The 20631-nt window shown below is 40.9% G+C and overlaps 2 protein-coding genes across 3 annotated transcripts; both read right to left on the minus strand.

Annotated features, from left to right (window-relative positions):
* Positions 1 to 110: 110 nt before the first annotated feature.
* LOC104422548 (protein NRT1/ PTR FAMILY 5.6) lies at positions 111 to 4084 on the minus strand. Of its 2 annotated transcripts, none has more exons than XM_010034910.3 (4): positions 3802 to 4084; positions 2147 to 2364; positions 1410 to 1957; positions 111 to 1221 (listed from the first exon to the last, which is right to left on the minus strand). In XM_010034910.3, the coding sequence occupies exons 1-4, from the start codon at positions 3941 to 3943 to the stop codon at positions 327 to 329; spliced, it is 1803 nt and encodes a 600-aa protein (XP_010033212.2). In that variant the 5' UTR covers positions 3944 to 4084; the 3' UTR covers positions 111 to 326. The 2 variants fall into 2 exon arrangements, with proteins under 2 accessions (XP_010033212.2, XP_018719467.2); XM_018863922.2 differs by lacking the exon at positions 3802 to 4084 and adding an exon at positions 2456 to 3748.
* Positions 4085 to 9871: 5787 nt separating this feature from the next.
* On the minus strand, positions 9872 to 11052 carry LOC104422549 (ras-related protein Rab2BV). Its single transcript, XM_010034911.2, has 2 exons — positions 10888 to 11052; positions 9872 to 10360 (listed from the first exon to the last, which is right to left on the minus strand). The coding sequence occupies exons 1-2, from the start codon at positions 11050 to 11052 to the stop codon at positions 9872 to 9874; spliced, it is 654 nt and encodes a 217-aa protein (XP_010033213.2).
* Positions 11053 to 20631: the final 9579 nt, after the last annotated feature.

Below are 20631 nucleotides of genomic sequence, written 5' to 3' on the forward strand. Positions count from 1 at the left end.
ATATCCGAATCAAATCGATTTTTTTCTGTATTGTGTTGTGAGTAGTATAATTTACACAATTTCTTTCCTTTTCTACTAAATCATTTATTTAAATACTTTAAAAAGAAAAATCCACAAACCAATTTGACTTGATCCGAACCATTCGGTTCGGTTGATATATGTTTCGGGGCACGGTTTGATTCAAAGTTAATACACGCTTAAACGATTCGGCTTGATTTGGGCTTCTAGGAAATCCGAACTGAACCGAATTCTGACACCCATTTAGCAGGTCCAATATTGCTGAAAGTTGTGCATTCTTGCATGACCAAACTTCAATCTACATCATATTAAGCCCTTGCCTCACCATCCTCGCCATCTTCTCTGCAATCGCTCGCGACCACCGCCCTCCGCTGCACGTTCTTGTAGGTGTACCTCCTCGCGACGGCCACGTAAATGCAGATGTTCGCCAGATTTATCGCGGCGAGCAGCCAGTAGAACCGGTCGAGGCGGCTCGAGTTCAGGTCCTTCCCGACCCATACCTGGCCGCCGTCGGCCTGCCCCGTGATGTGGTCGACGATGGTTATGAGGAAGCTGCTCAGGAAGCTCCCGCCCCCGATCACGCTCAGATATATCGCGATCCCGAGGCTCCTCATCGAGTCGGGGACCTGGTCGTAGAAGTACTCCTGCAGGCCGACGAGCGTGAAGCCGTCCCCGAGGCCGAGGATGAGGTACTGCGGCGCTAGCCAGAACACGCTCATGGATGGTTTGGGCGTCGCCCTTTTCTGCACGAGGGCGTCGTGTTTCCACGTCCTTAGCCTCTTCGCCTCGACCAATGCCGCGACCGACATGGCCACGACTGAGAAGATCAACCCGAATCCGATCCGTTGGAGTATGTTTATGCCCCTCTCGTTGCCCGTGGATTTCCTCAGGATCGGGACGAGCAGTTTCTCGTAGACGGTCACCGAGAATATCATCCCGACGGCGGCCAGGGCGTACGTGCTGGCGGCGGGGATCTCAAAGCTGCCAATCCTCCGGTCCATCGCCACGCCTTGCTTGACGAAGAAGGTCGAGGCCTGCGCGACGCAGACGCCGAAGGGCAATGCGGTCAGCCAAATGGGGATCATGTTCAGCACCAGCTTCATCTCTTCCACTTGGGTCACTGTTGCTAGTCTCCATGGGTTGTATTTCTCTCCACCGGAGGCCGCCTCACCTCCTTCGAGAATGGCGGCTTTGTCGAAGAATCTGTTCATGTGTGAATCGAATTTAAAACCGACCAAGTACCAGTTAACCGGATTGATTTAATTTCATTCAAAGTTCAAGAGGTGCGAGACGAGAGTGGCAGGACTAGGAGTAACCGAGAAAAGCGCGAAACTTGTACTTCGTGAAGGCGTTATATCAATATGAGATCGACTCGGTTTGTTGTTGCATACCTCAGTCGATTCGTGTGGTGAAGGAGCCGCTTGTGAGAATTCTCCGGTGCGGGGACTTCGAAGAGCGAGTCGGGACTCGAAGGTTGAGGCAGGTTTCGCTTCCGGATCGCCGCCACCAAAACCTGCAGCAATGGCGTGAGAGGGCTTCCTTCTGGAGTCCGGTACCGATAATAGGACCTGCCGGAGTAGAAAATCCCGATCGAGACCGCCATCGTGATGGTAAGGATGAGATCGGCGGCGCCCCAACTCTTATAGTCCTGGACATAGACTATGACGGTCACTCCCAGCAAGAGGCCGCAGCAGAGCGCAAAGTTCCACCAGTTGAAGTAGGACATCTTCTTCTTCCGCTCTTCGTCGTGGTTGTCGTCGAACTGGTCGGCTCCAAAGCTCTCCAGGCATGGCTTGTGGCCCCCGGTGCCGACGGATATGCAGTACAGGGCCAAAAAGAACACGACCTCGTGCACTTTTCGGGTTCGGCTACAAGGGCTGGGACCGTCGCATGGACTCAAAGTTGGGATGAATTGAGACATCGTGAGAAGGCTCAGACCCTGCAAATTTTGCCCAAAATTTCGCATCAGAAGCTCGGCCGAAAGCGACCAGCGAAACGTCTCTCGCATTTACTGTCCTCAAAAAACTTGGAATGAAGTTTCGTTCAACTAGTGCCCAGGGACGTTATTCCTGAAAGTGCTATAGCAAATTCAGTCGACTAATCGGCTAAGAGGTAGCTGATGAAGTACCATAAGATAGATGAGGGACGAGACTAGGATGATGGCAAACCGGCCGGTGTAGGCATCGGCTAGGAAGCCACCGATCAAGGGCATCATCGTGGTGACGCCGGCCCAGTAGTTGACGTTCTTTGCGGCTGTCTCAAGGTCCTGATGGATCACCTTGGTGAGGTAGGAGATCAAATTCGTTGCTATTCCGAAATAGCTCAGCCTCTCGCTGAACTCGATCGCTGCAATCCAAATTGAAAAATGGACAGCTCTGTGATTGAACTTTCCCCTTGATGAAACAGATACAGGAAATTATGTAAAGCAGGAAATGACCTTTTGCACTACGAATCCGTAGCTTAAAACAGATCTAAAAGTGGTGATTGTTAATCAATCCGTTTGCCTCGGCTCCTTCCGTGCTTATACGTACTCATATTAGCCGCAATGTGCTATATCGATCATGTCGATCAAACACTCCATTATCGCTGTATATCGACGACCGAAAAACATCTTAAGAAATAAACTTTCCCTCGAACATGGAAAATGAGAAGGGAAAAGAAGACCAGGGATGTCGAGATCTTGGGTTGTGGTGGCTCAAGATTTGAGTACATGACGATGATGACGTTGTCGTCATCGAAGTGGCTCGGATAAGCGACACGGCCTATCCTAAATGAAACTAAGAACAGGCAAGTTTGGAACGTACGTCAATACACGATCAGCTTAATCAGCTCACATGATTCCACTGTACGAGATTTTTGTTCTTCTTTCTATCTTTTCTCTAATTTTTTTTTATCATGGAGACCAGTTTTTCAGATATCGATTAACCATCGCATCATCTGTCGAACGAGTTCAATTATTACATATCATGTCTCGAGTTTGAGCCGTCCAAAATCCGGGCCGAATTCAAAGATGTCAAAACTGGGTCCATGTAGTAGAGACAACCGGACGTGGTGCTTCAAGAGAAGTCCCAGTTGGACTTTGGTTCCCACCCCTGAATGGTAAAAAGCAAAAGACGGAAGGATAGCTCTGTCGGATTTGGACTGTCGTTCGAATCGGCTCGAAAAAACAGGTGGGGTGTCGTTTTCTTTCAAAGTTGGACTGCGGCTCGAAACAACAGGTGGGGTGTCGTTTTCTTTCAGAGTTGGACTGCGGCTCGGCCGTCTTCAAGAGATCTGATAAATCTTAAAATAATAAGATCTGATAGTTCTTTCCTGAGAATAAAATCCGTTTATTTTACTGTTTGATCGCTTGATTTTTCCTCATACTATCTCCAGTACGATGCGTACTCTTTCAACATGAGAGGAGGGAAATGTATAATCTTGAAATATAGAGACAGATTTCTAATATGGGAACCTACTTCAAAATAGACTATAGAGACAGATTTCTAATATGGGAACCTACTTCAAAATAGACTCCTCTCTCTAAAAATTTGGAATCGAAAGGACAAAAAGAAAAGGAGGAAAAGATAACGTTTCGTCTTTTTAAAAAGTACGAAAAAAATCGCGTATACGATTCTTCGTGCCTCCGTGCTTGGATATTTCGAAATGGTTTTAAACGTCAAGAACGAGGAGCAGCGGTGTGAATCGCACGCGAGCATCCGAAGAACGCCATAGCTCGGACAGACCGACAGCAGAAGAAGAAAGAAGAAGAAGAAGAAGAAGATGGTAATGGTGGAAGCATACTGATGATGAAGAGAGAAGCTTTCCAGACGCCGGTTGCGGCTCGGAGAGGGAGGCTTCCTCTGCGATCCACGGACGAGTCGCGCACCCACTTCGCCGCATCTCCTTCGCTCGCTTCCTTCTTCTCCACCACCGCCTCCTTCATCTCTCTTCTCCCTTTCTTCTGGTGAGGAAGAACAGCTCCACGCTCCGCTCTGCTAACTCAAGGACCGAGCTTTATAGCAAAACAGAGGAAGACAGGACGACGACTATGACAGGAGAGGGAATGAACATGATTTTCGCATGCTCTCCTCTCGATCATGCCGAGAGGCAGAGAAAGGCGAAGTTGCGTGGGCGGCGTCGTCCGGAGGACGGTGATGATGCTCAGCGTCGTGAGTAACGCGGGGAGCTTTTTTATAGGTGGCAAATCTAGATCCAAGACGTGTATGTAGAAAATTATCCACATAGATAACTAATCAATCAAGAAAAAACGGACCATATATGATTGTAAAATACCGAGATCAATGAACACAACGAAATTAAAGCGTACCTGTTTGAGCTATTATTTCATTTGAAGAAAAATAGATCGCTCTGATAATCAGAGATCTATCGGAATACCAGATCTTCCTCTCTAAGACCTATTTCAGTGTAACAACTCTCAATGGGATTAAAACAACTGATAATCTATCCTTTTATAGGCTAAAGAGAGGACCTAGCAAACCCTAATTAACAGCGTGTCAACTGGGCCATTCTCATTACGGGCTTCAATTAAACATAATTGCCTACACTTTGTTACTCAACTAGGCCCATTATTAATAGATACCAATACCCAATTCAATCAGATCATTGTAGGGTTCAACAAATATTGTAATATCTATTAACCCGATTATTTAAAATAGAAAATTAATTAATTAATGTAAGCCCATATTAAAGGAAATTTCCAACAGTGTCGACGTGCGATCAATGGTTCATATGAGCTTGATTTTACGTTCGGAACTGTGAATAATTCGATCCATCTATATAGTCAGCGATTTAGATAGGCTCGGAATACTTATTATTCTTTTGAAAGGTCAATTTTCTTCTTTTTTTTTTGCTTTTAGAGGTGAAGGACAAATATCGAAATGATGTTAAGCTCTATGGCCTTTGTAAGTGACTTCTTAGAAGCCATCATTAGTTATAATTGGTAGTGTTTCAACCCCTCAAGGGATTCGGAAAAAGAAAAAAAAAAACTTCGGCGGAAAAGAAGAAAAAGAAAGAATCATATCTAAGATTTTTCTATTGAGGTGAAATTATAAGATCCATGACTAAATGTGTTGCTAAATGTCAAATTCGATCAATCGCTTCTATCAATGTTCCAGAGTACATTAATATCTCATCTTTTTGGCAGACAAGACTTTAAAGATACCACCCACCATTGTTCTAGTTTGGTCACTTTGAAGTGGCATGTCTGTTGTTTTTCTAAGCATCAACATCCCTAATACGTGTCATTGTTTTTCCCCTTTCTTTTCCACTTTAGATTTTAGAGTGGCGATGTGTTAGCTCTTGCTATATATCGACTACTTATACTCTTAATGGGCTATGCTACTTTGCATATGAATGACACGGAATTCAAGGTAAGGGTTGAGCACGGGAGATGACTACATTTTTAATTTTTGGAACTCGAAATGTAGTTTTAATCTTATATATGCACCGTCTGATCATTTAGATTTTGTAAATTTATAGATTTTAAACTGGTTCTGTTATACATTTATATTTGCATAGGTATATTAAGAAAATGTTAAACCACGTGCAGGGACTAACTTCGAATTAGTTCATGTAGAAGCTCATATGGGCCATGTAGAAAGATCTTAATCATTATATGGGTTGAAATTGACAATTATAGTGACTTGTTCAATACAAAAGGAATACAAAAGGAAGGCACGCCGTCAGAAGCGCGTGGTGGTATCTATATTATCGAGCCCCGTGAAGCTCTGGCTACGAGGTAGTCAAATAGTAAATTTATGCTGCTAAATTGAACAATTCATCGGATACAATGTAAATTCACCAGCAAATGAATTTGTTTGATTAGTCCAGTGCAAAAGAGAAATCTACCCCAAAATATTATTAGATAAATAATATGCCAGCATCTTTTTATCATATAGAGATCTCATCTAAACTGTCATCTTTTTCAAAAAAATTATCCGATCAATCATAACTTAAACTGATATTCTGCCTTAATTATATTGGCAACTTTGCATCAGCCAATTGATGGCATGAATAACCGTACATGAACAAAGGACTTGATAAAATAAATTAATAAAAAATTTATATTGCACAAAAGAAAAGTTAGAAAATTAAGTTGTGCAAACGACTAAATTCAACGAACTAAAAATGTACTTAGCTAGAAGAAAGCAATATTAAGACTAGAAGTAACGACTGGTTTAGCACAAAATATTCAAATGGGGAGAGTGAAAGCTTGTTGTTTATTAGGTTATCTTTTCTCATTTTTACCTAATAAACAACAAATTTTTATCTTCCCCATTTTTCTTGCTTCCCAAATATTAGGATCGAGCATCATTTCAGGGTAAAATCAAGAACTAGGTCGAAAACCACGAGATATACAAATATTATATGAGGCTTGGGCGAACGAAAAATAGGTTCCTTCCTCCAAGAGCGACTTTGTGGCTTTCTTCGTGGTTTTTTACTCTTCTGAAAGCATGACATTTATGTCTTATCTTATGTGTTTTAAACTTTTTATTACTTATTTTATGACTTGCCCTAAAAAACCTTCGACTATAGCCCTTGTCCTAATTATACGTTTTCTCTCATAAAAAACCTCCAATTTTAGATCATGTCCCAATTCTATTCTAAACTTTTTTTGTCCCATAAAAAATCCCAACTTTAGGTCCATTCTCAATTCTATTTTAAACTTTCTTTGTTTCATAATAAACCCTCAACTTTAGTTCAAATACAAATTCCACCATAAATTTGTACTTGAGTCCCAAATTTGCTCTCCATTAACCCTCTGTCAAAATCGCCCTTAGTGATTTTACGCTTGTTGATCTCTCGTGGTTGAGAATGTTCTATCTCTCATGGTTGGAGAGCTTGTGCTGAGGACGCTCGAACAATTCGTACTTGGGAGTACTTCATCTCTCGGTTATCAACGAGAAATTTTGGAGGGAGAGTTAGTGGGAGAAGACTTAGGACTCAAGTAATAGTTTGTGGTCTTTCATGAGAATGCAAAAATTTTAGGGTAAAATTAGGATTGGACAGTAAAATTGGAACAACAGCTAAAATTGAGGTTTTTAAAATAGGATAAAAAAAAGTTCAGGGTAAAATTAGAACATGACCTAAAGTTGAGAGTTTTTTTATAGAACAAAAAAATTTATGGTAGAATTGGAACTAGATCTCAAATTGGAGTTTTTTTTTTTTTTTTTTGGACAAAAAGTAAAATTAGGTCAAAATCTAAAGTTGGGGAATTTTGAGGGTGTTAGACCTTTATTTTATTTTATGTGTTCAACTTTTATGGATTGTTGACATTGACAAATGAAATTTTTTGTTGTTATATTCACTTTCATTTTGCTTGACTAAAAGTGAAACAAAAAAAAAAAGGAAGAAAAATGAAAAAAGAAGAAGAGAATTTGACTAGTTAGTGGGTAGATTTTGGAATCAACCTGAACATATTGACTACCTTCTAGATTTCAAGGTGTACATGGTAAGTTTCCAATTCTAAAAACTAAAGTATTAGTCCCAACATGATAAGTTCTAAGTTTCAAATAGAACGTGGACTCCTAACCCTTATCAAACACAGTGGTGGGGAAAAAGTAATTAAAGTTTCCTCGTAGCAGGTAGTAATGGATGAGAATTAATGGGGACATCACTAGGAATCAAATACCAAAATAAAATGGATGGTCCATATTCGAGACCATCCCATTATTATGCCATTGTCAAATCGATTTTTTTGACCTTGTACATGCTTACTTCACTAGAAGCCACTGGCGCACCATTATAGCCAATGAGATTCGGGAAGAGGGGCCCGTTTCCTCACGTTCGCATATATTCAAAGTAATCTCTGGCGAAGGCAGGCTTAGAATCAAGAAAAGAAGAAAAATGATGGGAAAGTGAAATCAAAGCTCTGAACTAATAAGAAAAATTAAAGTAAATAAAGGGTTCATTATTCAAATAAAAAGAAAATTGGGGGGATTATTCCCTAACTGTCATATCTACTTTAATTTGCAGAAGAGGACCATAGGATTCACAGAGGCGAACGTGGCTCCAGGGCTAATTAAGTTTTTGGATAGGTCACAGACTCACAGTTGTATCCCATCTTTCTTGTGCTGTGCTGCTAATTATTCTGATGCCGCCCACTAGGGTGAAGATTCTTGTCCCATCTTCCTAACATTAAAGAAATTTGTTCTAATAGGAGATTAATCGAATAATTATGTTTTCTATAATTGCATTAGTTGGGGTCTCTGCCTATTGATTGTTTTGACTTTGTGGTTGAAGTGCATTAGTAAAATATTCTGTTCTTTTTCTGGGGTTCAACTTAGAATGATGTAAAGAAATTAGTCGGTACCTATGCCACGTGGGGCACGTAGGGCATTAGATCCAAAAGCTGCACTTCCCACTTCTACTGGCCTTTCATTGCAAACTTTTATGTCGATGGTTCTTAGCCAAAGTTAAAGGCACCCTCTCATAGGAAATTAAGCATGCGTTTAAATTGCTTTTTTTTTTAGGGACTTAAGGTCTTTAGAGCCTTTTCGAGAAAAGTTAAGGAGTTCGATAATTTTTTTTCGAGATCACTTTGGGGAGATGCCAATCTTAGCAAAGTCGATAGCTTAGGGCAAGTGGAGACTTTTGGCATTTTCGAAACGTGATTTTCAATGTTTATTGACTTTTTCTTCTTTTCCTTCTTGTCTTTACTAGTTTCCTCATATTTTATTTTCACTTTTGAAGGGCCACGTTTTGAGACCACTTTGAAATCGTTCATGCGAATCTATCAAGGAGGCTAGGGACGCCGACCAAGGGTCGAGCAAGGTCGACTTTATATATTACTTGGCTCGCCTACTAAGGTATCTGTCTTGATTTTTTTTTTTTTTTTTTTTTTTTTTTTTTTTTGCGCTCAATTTCCAGCTAATAGAAGAATTGTACAAGACTTAGGCAAACGCGGTGAGTTCGAGATGTAAAGCTAAGGGAAGAGAGAGCAATGACACACTAGACCGATGGAGGAGGCGGGGCTATCTTTGCCAAGGTTAGCTGAGGTTACCGGCTTCGATTGCTTCACGGTCAAATTTCTACAATCTTTTCTCTGCATTATTCTTTTTAAAAAATAAAAAAATAAAGTTCCTTTATAAAGCCCAGCCTAAAGATCAAAATCATTTTAATCTAAAGTCTTTGCATTTTCATAAAGACTTTTCTCAAATGTCGAACGAAACACAAGGTAACCTAATCGGATAAATGCTAGAAAATGAATAACATTGGGTAAGATGACATCATAATTTTATAGACAAGGATATAAAACTACAGTCCCATCTGAATATCCAAATCTGTCATTATTGTCCGCCCTCGAAAATGCTCTTGTGAGAAAAATGAATAATCGACTACATAGAGTCTATGGTTTGAAGGAGATGACAAATGGCAATATATATTATAAGTCATAAAAAAGAAATACTAAAAATGCTACAAAAGCATAATAACATCCTTTATGCAACATTTTGCCAACTAACAAAACTGATTCCTATATATAGAAATCAGAAAAGAGAAGCTTGACAAAAGGGAATGTTCTTCTATGACCAAAAAAAAGGGAATGTTCTTCTACCTTTTTTTTCTTCCAATTTCATGTAAGGGTCGACAAATAGAAGGAATTTCTTTTTCTACCCTTTTTTCTTTTTGAGTAATGGTACACGTACTAAGAATTTTATTAAAATATTTCACTGTATAATGTGGTGATTTTATATTGGATGTTTAAATAAATGGATTCTGAATCGGGTTTCATTTCATTCAACAATCGATAAAAAAATCTGGCCACATCATTTAGTTAAAAACAAAAAAAAATTGTCAGATTTTCTCAGTAAATGTAGCATTTCTCTTTTTCCAATTTGCTTCTAATTTACCATTAATTTGAACAGCAAGCTCTCTTGCCGAAATTACCCGAGAAATTCCCGACGTTAATCGTGGTGCCGTGGGGGAGCACCCCGGGGTGCGAGGCCGCCTCCTCCGCGGCCAGCGCCTTCCGGCTGATGGTGTGGTAAATGTCGAGCAGGACCTTCTGGAACGCGTTCTCGATGTTGAGCGCCTCCAGCGCCGACGTCTCGAGGAACGACAGGTTGTCCCTCTCGGCCATGGCCTCCGCCGTCTCGGTCGAGACCGCCCTCAGGTGGTTGAGGTCGGACTTGTTCCCGGCCAACATGATGACGATGTTGGAGTCGGCGTGGTCGCGGAGCTCGCGGAGCCACCGGTGGACGTTGTCGAACGTCTGCCTCTTGGTTATGTCGTAGACTAGCAACGCCCCGACCGCGCCTCGGTAGTAAGCGCTGGTGATGGCGCGGTACCGCTCCTGCCCGGCCGTGTCCCATATCTGAGCCTTAACCGTCTTGCCATCGACCTGATCGATAAGCCGGAACAATTAAATCCATGGTCATCTCTTTGGTTTACAAATTCAATTTCCAAAAATGATTACTTTCACAATTTTTTTTTCTTTCAAAAAACTAAATTTCATTAGCAGCTGTAGATCGAATAAACTAGGTCGCTTTGGAAACACATACATTTTGTCAAATTCAATTAGAGAAAAAATAAAAAAAAGGGAAGCCAAAAAACGATTTGATTTCGATCATTTCGAAATAAACTAGCAACGAAAAATCATCGAAAAGCTTTAAGAAAACTTCCTTTGTCGATTTATAACGTGTTGAAATCGAAAAACTTCTAATGAAATATCAATGGAGAATTCAATCACATGCTATGCCAATTCGCAATCGCGGAAATTAATTAGAATATGAAGACGATAACAAATGGGCAAGCCAAAAAAGAAAATACCATTATTCTAATTAAGAAAGAACAAAAATTTAGAAAAAATTTGGAAGAAGAAGAAGAAGGGAAGAGGAAAAAAAAAAAAAAAAAGAAGAAGAATGAAACCTGGAGAGTCCTGGTGGCGAATTCGACGCCGATGGTGGATTTAGACTCCAGGCAGAACTCATTTCGGGTGAACCGGGAGAGGATGTTGGATTTCCCCACGCCCGAATCTCCGATCAACACGATCTTGAACAGATAGTCGTATTCTTGATCCACTTTATACGCCATTAAATATAACAATTTTGCTGAAGAACCATGCAAATTTCACCCTTTTCTTCTTGTTGATTTGCGCAGATATGTTTTTTCTTCTTCCTCTTCTCCCAAAAATGAAGGTAACCACAGAGAGAGAAAAAAGAGAGGAAAAAAAAAAAAGAATTTTGAGCTCTTTTCTCGTCTTTATTTTTGCTAATTCTTTATCCTTTTCTTCGTTTCTTCCTGGAAGAGGGGGGAAATGTGAAGGGAGAAACAGAAATTCCGATCGCGAGGTACTCCAGTGGCCGGCCACGTTGGACGAGAAGAGAGAATTTCGGGGAAATTCATCATTTGTTTTTAAGTTAAATAAGGTAAAATTTAATTTGTATCAATTTACCTCCATAAACGATAACAATCTGCGTTAGTTTAGCCCAATTCCATGTTTTCTTATTTATCCAGGAGCCTCATCGTTTTTTAAGCTAAGGGTGTGACGCATATTTTTCCAATGAGAAGCGGTCATTTTTACGTGGAAAATTCACCAAAAAAAGTCTTAAACCTATTTTATTTATGTTGATTCAGTCATAAATCTTTCAATTTAGCTAATTTAGTCCCTAAACCTTTTGACAATTTGTTATTTTGTTCTAAACCTTTCGATTGTTTTAATTTAGTCTAACTTTTTTCACGATTTGCCAATTTAGTCAAAATCGGTCATCTTTATGGTGTAAAATTCTCATAGGAATTTATTTTCCGACAAGGTCTTTTGGTACGTAAGAAGGGGATCCCACCCATCTTAGGATTGACAAAATTTGTTGATGGGAAGAGATACTATTTTAGATTCGGTCAGCAGGTGCTAGGTACAGGAGAAAACATTAACATCCGGGAAGACGGGTGATTAAAACGAAGACCAATTGGCCGACCAACCAAACCAACTCTAGTGACCCAACAAAAGTTGCCGATTTGACTGCACAAGAAGAGAAGGTGGGACGTTCACACGCGTGAAAGGATGTTTGATGAGCAACCAGTGAATGAATGAAGTTCTCACAATGCACCACTCAGCTCTCGTGCCACACTAGATAAATTGATGTGGATGGGTTCCATATCAAGTACCTACTCGGTGAAAAGCGGCTACAATATTATTGGAGGAAATCTGATTTTGCTAGCACGAAAATTATCAAACATGACCACGTCAACTTCTCCATGAGAAACCACCGGCCGTGGTGGCTCAGACGGGTAGGTTTCAGTGATCATTTGCGAGAGAGGTGAGGAGTTCGAAGCCCTTGTAGTGCAAGGAGGCCGAAAGAATTACTTGGTGACTTAAGAGTGATGCCGTGGTACTGGGTCGTGTGCTAGCGTCACTACGGGTTTACGGCGCGGCTGTCAGCTGCAAACTGGTTTCTCCTATCCAAAAAAAAAAAAAAAAACTTCTCCATGAGATCTTTGGCCAAAGCAAACAAGTATTCCATAATTAAAGATTGCCAGAGATGTGAAAATGCTTGAACAGTTGATGAAATTTTTGATGCATTCGATCAATCTCGTGGCCTCAGAAGAGGAGATCCGTTCAAGAATGACCGGAACAACGTGAGCGCCTGAGAAGGAGACGTGAATGCGAATGTCAGGTACGTCACGTTCTTGCCTTCCGTCGCCGTGCCAAAGGATTGCGACCAACCTCCCACCTGCAAAGCCATGGAAGATTAAAAAAGAGTGGGAAAATTTCTATGTAGATCACTAACAGATTTCTGAGTCAAAATGCAAGTGCTGGTGCATCTGACAGCACTAAATCTATGGAGGGCAAACTGAATCATACCTGTTTCTTGTCGTACCATGGACCATATTTTGAGAAGGTGACAAGTTTCAGATCCCTTGCTAGTTTGAGTTAGAGGGATTTTTGAATCTTGATCCCCACTGTTTCGATCACCAAATAGACGAAGGAAATGAGAACCGTGAATCTTGGAGTTTTTGCCTGAATCCAGGCTCAGATGGAATGAAGTTTGAGAATATCGAACCTGTATAGCCAGACAGGAATGCCTTCCTGAATGATCTCCGCTACCCGGGGGGATCAGGTTCATGTCCAAATTATCTTATTGATACAAGAGCGGCCTGCAAAATGCTTAGATTATGATGTTTCGACATCTTGTTTTTCAGCATAACTAGGACGCTCGGAATAGACTTGATGATGGACCTGATATTTTGACAAAACTTTCAGGCTACAAGACCATTTCCCAATTTTTCAAGATTTGCTTCGCTTAGGATTAACCCATTTTAACTTAATTCTATAGTGTTATGATTAAAGATCTTGAGAGAGAGAGAGAGAGAGAGACCCTTGACAAAAGTCCCAATTAAAAGGGAGGTGAGTGGTGTTAGCATGAATAGCCCTTTGAACCTCAGGCTTGTTCAGATAAGCGAATATTCTTCCTTGAAGGCATAGATCTCCCGTCACTCCTAGTCCTCTCCTAGCAACCAGTCAAAATTTTCCCATAAAAAATTTACCTCGACTGAGTTATTTGTCCCTCCAAATATCATCAATCATGCCTAATTTAGTCATATTTTTAAAACTCACCGTAAGATATAGGGCCCTGTGCTTTGCCATCGGCAGAAACTGCTCTGAGTTTGAGCACGAGGATAGAGGGCATTTACGCAGAAGGAGATTGTCGAACTGGACATCTTTGCCGACTTCGGTGTTGACTCTGATATTGAGCACACAGTTGCATTCGTCAGAGTACTGATCGTACAAGTACTCTCGCATGTACTTGGAATTGTTGCAGACCGTCCTCTCCAAGTAGAGCATCTCGTCCGATATCGCCCCGTGCGCCCACAAGTAGTCGCCAGCCTGAATACTAATATCCAGGTCTAGAAGTGGGTTTCCTAGCTGAAGAGACAATGTGCAAATTTTGAGGTTAAAAGAATTGTCTTATAGGGCAAAACTAAAAAAACTTATGCAGAACTTGACTGATCTTGCACCATGAAGAAACTTACAACTATTGACCTCAGCTTGATAGGTTTAATATCGGGCCTTTTGTTGTAATCGATCAACAGTTTTGCAAATTGAGGTATATAGTGACCTACAAAAAGATGGTATAATTGTTAATGGTATAATTGTTAAGAAGAATACTCTTAACTTCTTGTTGACAAGCGAAATGTCATTAAATAATCTAGTTTAGCTTATCATCAAGGAAAAATGAGGTCGATTGTTGTGGACAAGATGAAAGCAAGGATCGATTTTGAACTGTCATCACCTGCATAGCTTTTTCACCAGTTAAAAAAACTGAGAGTCCTTAAACATCGGGAATTCCTCAAGCCGGTTTATGAGAAACCTCAAGTTGTCTTCCGCTGCGAATGGGCCAGTCCATCTGTGAAGTGTCGCGTCACAGCCAAAAAGGAAGGGAGGATCATAATTAAATTGAAAATCATTGGGAAAAGATGCATAAAGGCGTACTGTTCCGGGTAACATTCCAATTCATGTAGTCTGAGCTCGTGTTGGAGTATGAGAATCCGACACCGATGAGTTACTCGACGTATAGCATGTTTGATTCTGATCATCACTCACTTAACATCAAAACAAGAAACTAGGAAGCCAGCCAAGTCAATTGCACTTGCTCATAGACAGATGAGCACAGTGAGCGAGAAAAAATTTACCCAAGTTCCACGAGTAATCATTCCTGATGAGCGAACCGTTATCGCTTGGTTTGAAGGGACCGTGCTCCATGAAAGTGCCAAAACCCAGCGACGAACAACCTGGGCCTGGCATCGAAAAGATTGCTCCATGAACCCAACATGGGGAATGTGACAGAAGGAAGAGAATTTTAATGCCTCAAGTGAAAAAAATTTTGACCTCCATTGAGCCAAAGGGTCAAGGGAAGAAAGGAAGCAATAGGCGATTCAGCTTCGACAAAGTAATAGAACAGAGCTCGGCCGTGCCGAGCATCGGTGACAACATAACCCGAGTATTGCTTGAAGGAGACATTAAACGGTTGACCTGGGAGAGATGTTATAAGCTCGGCGTAAGAAATAGAACAGTAGAACAACATGAACAGAGAGAGGATCCGAGGTGCCATGTGAGAGAATCTTGGCTTCGTGATTCAATCAAAGTTACAAACTATTTTCATGCGCTCGGATGCGCACACATACAGTGACAATTATGGTAATTATCCGTTAAATCCAAGGTTTTGGAAGCTTGGTGATGTTTTGCATTAAGACCCAGGTAAGAGCCGGCAATGTACAATGAAAATCTTGGAGAAAACGAAGCACAAAACGTTGACAGTTTTAGGAAAGACATATGAGAACCATCGAAATTACATGCATACTGGAAATATTCATAAGGTCCCTTTTGTTTTGTCAAAACACGATATCTCCAACACTGGACTAGTACAAAGGAACTCGACTTGGGATTAATTGATGAGCTTTGCTCATCTATGTTGTACTTTGATGAAGAGAGTTCGAAATATTACCAACCCATGTTCGACCTCTTATAAAGTGTTACATTCGAATGGTGCTAGTTGATGAGAGTTACGTGAAGAGTCGCATTGAATTTCAAATCATATACAGCAGCACAAATTCTCTTGCACTAATAGAACAAAATGGAACGTCCATTTTTACCCAAATTGGGTACAGCACTTTCTTCCGTCAGATCTGCATGGCCTACATTAAATTCTGATGGCGGATGGAAAAGGCCAAAGAAATTCCACTTCTTGCGTTGGAACCGAGCTTTGAGTCAACTAGAATTACTATGCTGTGGATGCTTAACCTAAGTTGTGTCCTCTCAGAGCAATCGCATGCCATCAAACTTCACTTCCCATGCACATCATGGCCTAAGAGCTGAGTAAATCAAAGTGACCGAAATTATCGTGTAGATGGTTTATTTTGTTTTGGCCTGGTCTTCTTTGTGGAGGTGTGTTCCCCTATTTATAGACCAACAAGTGCAAAAAGATTTTCAATCACATCAATCACCAGGGATTGCTCTCAACACTGTCTTTGTTTTTTTTTCCTTTACAAAATCCTCCATCCCAGATTCTTTTTTGTCCCCGAGAATTGTGGAGTACTTTTCAACATGCCCAGTGTGCCACCGCCAAATTCTCAAGCTAAAGAATAACTTTGTTGGTCCGAAAACAGAAAAAGGAGATTACACTAAAGTTCAAGAATTTAGTTGCTGGAGGTGCATCCGTACGTTACCTCGCCCAAGGAGGAAAAAGAATGAACCTTCGTAGCATTTTCCTTGCGTTCAACCACCAAAATTACTACGCCGAATTTCAGAACACTACCTTCTGCTCTAATTTCAGAAGAATGAACCTTCTGTAAATCAAACTTTGAAACCCAAAAGGGCCATCTAGTGCTTCATGTCCCACAGAAAAAAGACAAGGTGGCTTGAAGGCAAGAAAGACTGAAAAAGAAAATCGAGAAAGAACAGGAGTTAAACCCGCTGCAAAGAATTAGCAGTAGGAATGTCGAATATGAGACTAGAAAGATTTGCGCAACCCAAGGTTGGTGCTGGATTCGTAATGTCTGTTGTTGTCATCGGGCTTCAGGGTCGGAGAACGGTAGGGCTAATACATCGAGAACTGCGCAAACTGTCACCAGAACAACGCGGTGCATGTTGCCTCCATCGGCTGGATAGAGCATGGACCAGTGACAAGAAGCATGCAAACTCGGAACTAATGCCAAACAATTTCTTTGGATGAGTTACCATTGAGATTATGTAGGTAAGCAAGATAAAAAAAATAAAAGGATCTTCGAGTGTATATGGTACAAGAGCAAATTAAATCTCCATGAGGTTCTTGGCCAAAGTAAAATCCTCCATAATTAAGATTTCCAGACATGAGAAATGCTCAAATTTGTGAGCCTCAGCCTTCTGAACAATTGACGAAACTTCGATGTATTCTGTCAATCTCGGGGCCTCAGAAGAGGAGATCCTCTCAAGAACGGCTGGAACAAAAGCGAGAGCCTGAGAAGGAGAGTTCGTGACCCACCAGACGCATGGTGGCGAGTGTGAGGTACATCATGTTCTTGCCTTCCATTGACACGCCAAACGGTTGCTCCCAACCTCCCACCTTCAAAGCCATGAAAAGAGCAAATTCTATGTAAATAGCTACAAATTTCTGAGTCAAAAGACTAATTGATGTATCCAGCAGCATTAATCTATGAAAGGCATGTTTGATCTTGATTTGAGTCATGCCTACTTCTTGTCATACCATGGACCATATTTTGTGAAGGTGGAAAGCTCAAATCCCTTGCTAGACTGTTGGAAATTATCCTAGTTCGAATGAGGGATTTTTGAATCTTGATCCCCACTGTTTTGATCACCAAACAGATAAATGAAATAAAACCACCAATCTTGGAGATTCTTACCTAAATCAGGACTCAGCTGAAATGAAGTTTGATAAAATAAAACCTGTATAGCCAAATGGGAATGCCTTCCTATATTATCACTGCTACGAGGGGGATCAAGTTAATGTCCAAATTATCTTCTTGATATTTAGGCGGCCTGTGAAATATTCAATTATATAGTTTGACGCTTACTTTTTCGCTTAACTAGACACATGAACTAGACTTGATCTTTAGACATAACTTCAAAGTACACAACTATTTTCTAATTTCTCGTGATTCGCTTGGTTTAGACTCCAACAGTTTTAACCTAATTTCAGAATGTTCTCATAATGTAGAAAGCTCCTCAGTAGAGAGAGAGAGCCCTAGACCGAAGTCCCAATGAAAAGGGAGGTGAGTGGTGTTAGCGTGAAGAGCCCTTTGAACCTGAGGCATGGATAACCTGTCACTCCTAGCCCTCTCTTAGCAACCTGTCAAAAATTTTCCCATCAGAATCACTTGAGTAGATTAACTGACCCACCAAATCCCATCAATCATGCCTAATTTACGTAAATATTTAAACTCACTGGATATCTACGGCCCCGTGCTTTGCCATCGGCAGAAATTGCCCCAAGTTCGAGCTCGACAACAATGGGCAAATTAGATAGAAGGAGATCGTTGAAATGGACATCTATGCTGACTTTGTCGCTCACTCTGATATTAAACACATAGTTGCATCTGTTGGAATGCTGATTGTGCACGTGCTCTTGCATATACTTGGAATTGTAGCAGACCGTCCTCTCCAAGTAGAGCGCCTTGTCCGATATCGCCCTGTGCACCCACAAGTAGTCGTCACATGCACCTACCAGTAGTCGCCAGCCTGAATACTGAAATCCAGGTCTAGAAGTGGGTTTCCTAGCTAAAGAGACAATGTGCAAATTTTAAGGTTAAAAAATTGTTTCATAGGGCAAAACTACAAAACTTATGAAAACTTGACTGATGTTGCACTGTGAAGAAACTTACAGCTATTGACTCAAGCGTGATAGGTTTAATAGTGGGCCTTTTGTTGTACTCAATCAACAGTTCGGCAAGTTGAGGACCTACAAAAGATGATATAATTTTTGAGAGTATACTCTAACTTCTTGTCAAAAAGCGAAATGTCATTAAGTAATCTAGTTTTGCTTATCATCTTTGAAAATGAGGTCAATTATATATATAAAAGGGGGAAAGGGGGAGGTTGATTGTGGATGAATAAAACAATACGTTCTTTCTCCCTTTGAAAAAAAAAACTGTCATCACCTGCACAGCTTTCACCAGTTAGAAAGAACTGAGTCATTATACTTTGGGAATTGCTCAAGCCAGTTTATGAGAAACCTCAAGTTATCCTCCGCTGCAAATGGGCTCGATGCATAAATTATCGCCTCATGGCCGAAAAGGAAAGGATCAACATAATCAAATTCAAAAACATTGTAAAAGAGTACATATGGGCACAACAGTCTGAGTCGCAATCGAATAAGTAGTTTGAGCTCGTATTGGAGTATGGGAATCCGACATTAATGGGTGACTCGACAGACTAGTGCAGTGAGCAAGTTAAAATTTTCCCAAGTTCCATGAGTAGTCGTTCTTGACATTGAAGGGACCGAGCTCCATTAAAGCGCCAAAACCGAGCGATGATCAACCTGGGCCTGGCATTGAAGAGTTGTTTAATGAACTACAAGTCACAACATGGGTAATGAGACAAAAGGAAGAGAATTTTAAGGCCCCAAGTGAAAAGTTTTCAGACGTCCATTCAGCCAAAGCGTCAAGGGAAGAGAGGAAGCATTAGGTGATTCAGCTTTGACAAAGTAATATGACAGATATCGGCCGTGCCGAGCATTGGTGACAACACAGTCCGAGCATTGCTTGAAGGAGACATTAAATGTGTGACCTGGGAGAGAGGTTATGAGCTCAGCGTGAGATATAGAACAGTAGAACAACGTGAACAGAGAGAGGATCCGAAGTGCGGTGTGAGACAATTCGTGATTCAATCAAAGTTGCAAACTACTTTTCTCTACACACACACACACACACACACACACACAACGCTCGCCCACACAGATATACTTACAGTAATGGTAATTATCCGGGTATCCAAGGCTTTGGAAGTTTGATGATATTTTTGCATTAGGACCCAGGTAAGAGCCGATGCCGAAACAATGAAAATCTTGGAGAAAATAAAGCACCAAACGTTGAAACTTTCAGGAAAGACATATGAAAACCATCGATATCACATGCATACTGGATATTTCTAGTCCCTTTCGTTTTGTCAAAGCAGGATATCTCCGACATTAGACTAGGGCAAGGAACTCGATTTTAGGAGTAACTAACAAGCCTTGCACATCTACATCGCTGTCTGAAGAAAGGGAGCCGGAAGTATTTTCCACCCCGTGTTCGACCTCAAATTATGAGTCACATCGAATCTCAACTTACATACATGGCGACACTGATTCTCTTGCACAAATAAAACATAATGCGATGTTCATTTGCTTATCTGAATCGAATGCTAGACTTTCTCAAGATCTGCATGGGCCCGCATTAACTTCTGAAAGCGGATGGTAAACGCCAAAGAAATTCGACTTCTTGCATTGTAAGCAGAATTCAAATTTGTGATTCAACGCAATGCAACGACATTGTTACTATGCTGTGGAATGCTTAACCTAAATTGTATGCACTCACAGCAATAACAAGCCATCAAGTGACTTCACTTCCCATGCACATCATGGTTTAAGAACTAGGTAAATCAAAGTAGCCCATATTATCATCTAGATTAAATTAAATTACTTTGTTTTGGAAGGTGGTCTTCTTCTTTTTTTGGCCAAGCAGTAGTTGCCATCTCAAGTCACTTTTTCCAAGGTCTTTTCCCCAGTTTATAGACCAGAAGCGCAGGTGCAAAAGATTTTCGATCCCATCAATCCCAAGGTTAGGCCTTTTTTGTACAAACCTAACCTTTATTTACTCTGTCAAATTCTTCATCCCAGATTCTTGTTTGTCCCCAAGAAACCACACGACTTTGTGGAGTTAACTTTTCTAACTACCGAGGCTGCCACCACCAAAATCAAATCACCAACGCCTCAGCCAAAGAAAATAAAAATGACAAACGTGGTTGCCTTTTTCGTTGTTGGTTCAGAAAAAGAAAAAGATTAATTCAAGAACTGACGTGTTTCAGGTTCTGATGCATCTATACCCTTTTTAGGAAAGTTTGGTCAAAGGCATTAATGAGTTTGACAAAAAAAACCAGCACTGAAATGACAATAGCAGCGAGAACGACATTAAAGAGACCAG

Source organism: Eucalyptus grandis, chromosome 10, assembly GCF_016545825.1.
Source record: "Eucalyptus grandis isolate ANBG69807.140 chromosome 10, ASM1654582v1, whole genome shotgun sequence".
Lineage (NCBI taxonomy): Eukaryota > Viridiplantae > Streptophyta > Magnoliopsida > Myrtales > Myrtaceae > Eucalyptus > Eucalyptus grandis.